This window comes from Buceros rhinoceros, unplaced genomic scaffold (assembly GCF_000710305.1).
Source record: "Buceros rhinoceros silvestris isolate BGI_N320 unplaced genomic scaffold, ASM71030v1 scaffold5074, whole genome shotgun sequence".
Classification (NCBI taxonomy): Eukaryota; Metazoa; Chordata; class Aves; order Bucerotiformes; family Bucerotidae; genus Buceros; species Buceros rhinoceros.
Window position 1 is genome coordinate 20,155 of NW_010407536.1, and position 5,204 is coordinate 25,358.

General features: G+C 43.6%; 1 protein-coding gene across 1 annotated transcript in view; it reads right to left on the minus strand.

Annotated features, from left to right (window-relative positions):
* Positions 1–5,204, minus strand: part of KCNMB2 (potassium large conductance calcium-activated channel, subfamily M, beta member 2) — a 16,620-nt gene that overhangs the window by 9,469 nt on the left and 1,947 nt on the right. The window contains exon 2 of the mRNA XM_010134496.1: positions 308–478. Coding sequence (XP_010132798.1) covers positions 308–478 — 171 coding nt within the window. The remainder of the gene's footprint in view (positions 1–307; positions 479–5,204) is intronic.

Below are 5,204 nucleotides of genomic sequence, written 5' to 3' on the forward strand. Positions count from 1 at the left end.
CAGCAGACTGCCAACCAGCTGATACAGATATTATACATGTGTTAAACTCTGGCAAGTCTAAAGCCTATGGATCAAGGTTTTGTCAAACAGGGATCTAATACTTCCCTGACTTATGCTGGTATTACTCAGCTTGCTTTCACTGTGGTTATGCTAAATTCATACTGGAGTAAGAAAGTAAGGGCAGAATCAGACCTATGTTGACCAAAGGAAAAACTATAAAACTTTAATGAAAAGAGTCAAAAGAATAAGCCATGTGAAGTCAGCTGGAGCAGAAAGCGTGAGATGAGGGTAACCATCATGAAATTACCTTTGCATGTAAGACCGCAGCAGGGTGATTCCCAGGAGAAAGTACATCATGATAGAGCACACCATCATGGCCAGCCCGAGGAGTATGGCCCGGTCTTCTCCGGCTTTTAGGGCTGTGACTGTTTTCCTTTTGTCCAGAAGATCGTGATCCTTGATTTTTTGGTAAATATTTCTGAGGTTGAAAATAATACATTCTTATGTGAAGTTCGTATTTAACCAATGCAGCCTCTACAGGGTGGGTAGTTCCACCGCCATACCCATCTTGTGGGAGAGAAAGGTTTAAGGGTCCTCAGGTGTCCTTTGTCATCGGATTCACTCTGACCTGGTAGAAACTTATTTATCTCCAAAACAAATTACAGCCATTTCTGAAAAGCTAAAAACCTCTTAGAGCAAATAGAAAGATTAGACATTTGCGCCAGCTCAGTAAATCCTTCTTTGATAAGGCTTCATTGGCTCAGTTGAATAATACGATAGGTGAATTTGACCTGTCGATGCTATCTTAGGCCACTAGAAGGTGTTTACGTAGACATATGAGGTATCTTTTCTCCAGCTGAATATGATAACAGGTCTTCTGTTATCATATGTAGAAAATAGCCTGAAGAAAGTAGTCACTGAAGTTGTCTGAAAGGACCATGTTCTTTTTTGATTCCTTACAGGCTAGTGCTTTGGGTAATTTTCCACCCTAAGTGCGACTGAAAGTTCATGAAACACTATGAGGATTTTGCAGCTGATTTCTGTGGGTTTTTTGATTGGGAGCTTATTTACTTTATTTATAAAATAGTTTTCTGGAAGGCCATTTACTCATTACAGTGTAAACCCTTGCAGAAAATTATTCACCAGGGCTATTTGTTCTGGGATTAAAAAAAAAAAAAAGAAGATACAACAAACCATTCCCCCTTCAGCAGAGAGTCCTTTGCATTTTCTAACCATAAGTCCGTCTTTCATCTCTGAGCCTTTGATGATTCAATGGGTCATGAGGACACAATGGTGAAGAAGGAAATATTTGAGTACATTTCAAACACACTTAAACTTTGTGGGTTTAAAATGTACTTACAGACCTGAGGCTGCTCAAAATCTCCTGTGTTTTCTGTTACGGTTCTTTTGAATCATCCAGACAGCACCCGAAGCATGCGAACCGCACACCTCTGGGCCCTGGCACCACCATAACACGGACATAGTAGTACACGTGGGAGAAGTTCCTCTTCTACTGTCTGCAAAATGGCAGGTGAGCAACATCAACATCACTTTGGGCTCTAGAAAACCCACCACTCATTTAGCTGAAACCACCAAATTTCACTCAGCCTTGGGAAAAAAGCACTGGTCAGGTAAACCACGTATCTTATATTCACAAACAGGGACAAAGAAATAGTTAAGACAGGTGTAAAATCATACATAAACACATTAGAAACAAGAACATAGGCTTAATCATAGAATCCCTCAAACTGGAATCAAATTTGTACTTAGATGATGACTCATAGTCAGGAAAAGCACATATGGTGTGGGGTTTTATAGCAAAAATCTTGCTTAGATGGTACTGCAGTCGATAGCTTCCCATACCTAAGACCTCTCACGTTTTCTTCATACAGCTGTAATTTACATCTTTAGATGTCCATGGTTTCTCTTCAAAACCATCCTTTAAAGCTTGTCAATGTTTTCCTAGTTGGAAATGAAATGGTAATTCAGCCTGTCAAAATTTTCTCTGGTGTTGGGGAGAAAAAAATATGTTGTGAACTGGCAGATGCAATTGCCTTCAAAATAATGCAGAGTAATGTTCTAATGTTACTTTTCTATTATTATTTATCAAACTGTATTTAACTCTGAGAGCTGCTATTACAGTATGCATTGCTCCCAAACGGAAGCAGGCAGGAAGGTAGAGATTGTCAAGCAGTTCCAGCGCATTAACCAGTCACATAGCACAACTTATGTCAGTGCATAGACATAAAACAGGCTCAGCACGATCACTCACTAATGTCATCAGAGCAGCTAGGACATAAAAGGGATATAAATGGACCATCTGAAAACAAATAGCTAATTGAGGATGGTTACAAATACTTCCCATGTGGCCTTGAGCCAAGAAATATGCAATGAGAGGTAAAAAAAAAAGGAGGGACTGAAGGGTATGCCGTAGAAACGATCTATCTGGCAGGTGACTGGTGAAGAGGACAGTGTGTGGTCACCGCCTGCCAGGTGGATCTCCCATGCTTGCCTGCCACAGTAAGTCAAGCTAAAGAAAGCTCTACCTCGGGGGTCATGCTTGGAGCAGACATTAGGTTGCTCTTTTGCAAATATTTGTTATTCAAAGCCCCGATCAACAGAAAAGTGGTAGCTTGGTGCACCCTACTGAGGGATTTTTTCTGCTGAATCTCTGCCAGGAGCCAGTCTGGTAACACGCGCTGAGGCGCGCATTGGCGTGGCACGTGCCAGTGCGTGATGCACTGGTCCTGACACAGCCCGGGAGACACGCTGAGTAACTGTCCCTCCTCCTCCTCCCCTCTCGTGCCTGTGCCAGGAAGGTGCCAATTTTCTCTGTATGGTACTGGGAACATCTGCTATTACCAGACTTCACGTTTTTGCCCCTGAGAGCCCTGGTTTTGGGGGACATGACACATTGTGCAGAGTATTTTGCCACTAACAGAGTAGCCTCAGCATCTCCTTAGCTGGAGCGGCAGCGGTGGCCTGCACAGGTGTGTGCGCTGCTCGGGGTGTGTGTGTGTGGGGGTTGTACTTGTGACCTTTTGGCACAGCCCAGGGACCTCTTTCTGCCTGGTGAGCTGGAAGAGTGCCATGCTTAGCTGGCTGATTTTGGATCCCCGGACTGCTCAGCCACAATGAGCTGACTGCTGCAGTGTGTTTAAGTACAGATCACTGCATCCCAGACAGTCATTCACTCTTCTAGGTGACTCCATCCAGTACTTGTGATTACCTGTGATAACTCCCTAAATATGACACCGAGGGGGGCTGTTTTTATTTAAAGAAGTCCCAGCTGTCAGAACAGGGGCTCCCTCTGCTCTGTGCAAACACATTTAATAGAAAGCAAGCCTCCAAGGACAAAATGTCTTTGCTCCCTTGATTGTTTCCAAACTGAAGTCCTCCCCTGCTAAATCTCTGTCTTTCTTTTGTCAAATTGCTCAGAGGATACGGACTGGCTGCTCTACCCAGGCTCAGCTGCCAGAGAGGAAACCTTGGCCGTGACTGTGCCTGCTGGGGACAGAGATCTCCCTCTCCGTGTCCCTCTGCACAGTGACAGTGCAGCGATCCCTCTGCAATGTGGTCAGCAGCTCCTTATGTGATATCCAGGGAAAAGCTTAAGGAGCACCTGTGAGATGAAATTAGGCACCTAGGGTATGTCAGCCTGAACACAAGACAGCCAAGGAGAGTTACAATGCCAGTCTGAGCCTACTGGCCTTAATAGAAGATCTACGTCCTCTGTAGAGTTGCCCATATTTGCTGCAGCCAAGACCTTTATCTGCCATCGTGAGGTACGTGACCTTTTAGCACTCGTTTATGTGAAGGACAAGGCATACCAACTTGCTCTGTGTTCTGCTGGCGCAGAACTCTCTGTGGCTCTGGGTATGTGATTAATCGATTGCATGTATTAGAAACGGTACTCTACGCAAAAAGTTTGCAACTGTGCACTGCCACGTAGAGGCTAAAGTAATACTCGTTCTGGCCCAGTACAGCAGTTCTTATTTTGCTCCAAAATGGGTAATCTAAGAGCCCTGCAAAGGAGGTAAAGTAAAAAAAAAAAAAAGGTAGAATAACCAGACACTTGCAATTGATGCATATATATATATATTTATATATAACAAACACAAATCACCCACCCTCAAATTCCTTCCCTTGCAAATGGACCATGGTGTGGTGCTGAGGGAGATGTTGCCTGTTCCAGCACCGTGTGGTCATGGCGCTTGTCAGCTGGGGATACCTGCCTGCCTGAATTATTCAGAGTGACTTTGAAATCACATTCACTTACTCTGATATCACAGTTGTTATGCAGATGTCACTCAAATTACCTCATGTTGAGGCATTTACTGATATCAGAAATCCTTGAATGCAAGGGTCAAAAAACTCTGCTGCATCTTACCTGCAGAATTCCCAGTGCTCAGGGACTTTTCTGCTCAGAAACCCATTTCTTTACATTTTTCTTTATAGGGTGTATTTAGCTGCATCAGTTTGTGTTATTACAGCTATGGCAACAGGAAATCTTTCTGGAGCTCTCACAAAAGTCTCAGTGATGGTTGTAGAAGGATTCCTATTGATATGAACAGATTTCTTTCACTTAATTCCTTCCCTCTTCCCCACCAAACTGGACCAATCTGAACCAACCAAACTACAGCTTTGTTTTTCCAAGCTTACAATTTTGTGGAAAGCTTAATTAACAGTTGAGAAAAAATGAGGACTTGACTAGGTTTCCAAAGCGTAAAAAGTGGCAGTTGGGGAGCAGTGGATGTCTAAGTCAGCAATGAAATACATGTATTTGGGGCTTGATCCTGCAAAAAGAGAGGCCTAAGAGATACCTTCCACCCAGGAGAAGGTGATTCCTCCACAGCAAGTGAGCCATTGCTGCACAGGTTGTTATTACAGTGCAATACCTCAAAAGTCTGTGGTTGTGGCATGTGCTAGCTGACAAGTTTGGTGCCCCACATAACAATCTTTTTAAAGTTTAAAGATCAACAATTCCTAGTAAAGCGTCATTTAGGGGAAGTCATTTCTCTAGAATGCACTGTCTGATTGAAACAGTGATGCTGCTGGTGACCTTTCACATGTTAAAATCACCGCCAGATGCTGGCAGATGAGTTTCTCCCACCAGCAACACTTGCTCTGTGTTCACACCTCAGCTCTGCAGTCCTGAGGCTGTAGTCAGCACTTCCTTATTTCCATTTTCTCTTCCTCTCTTT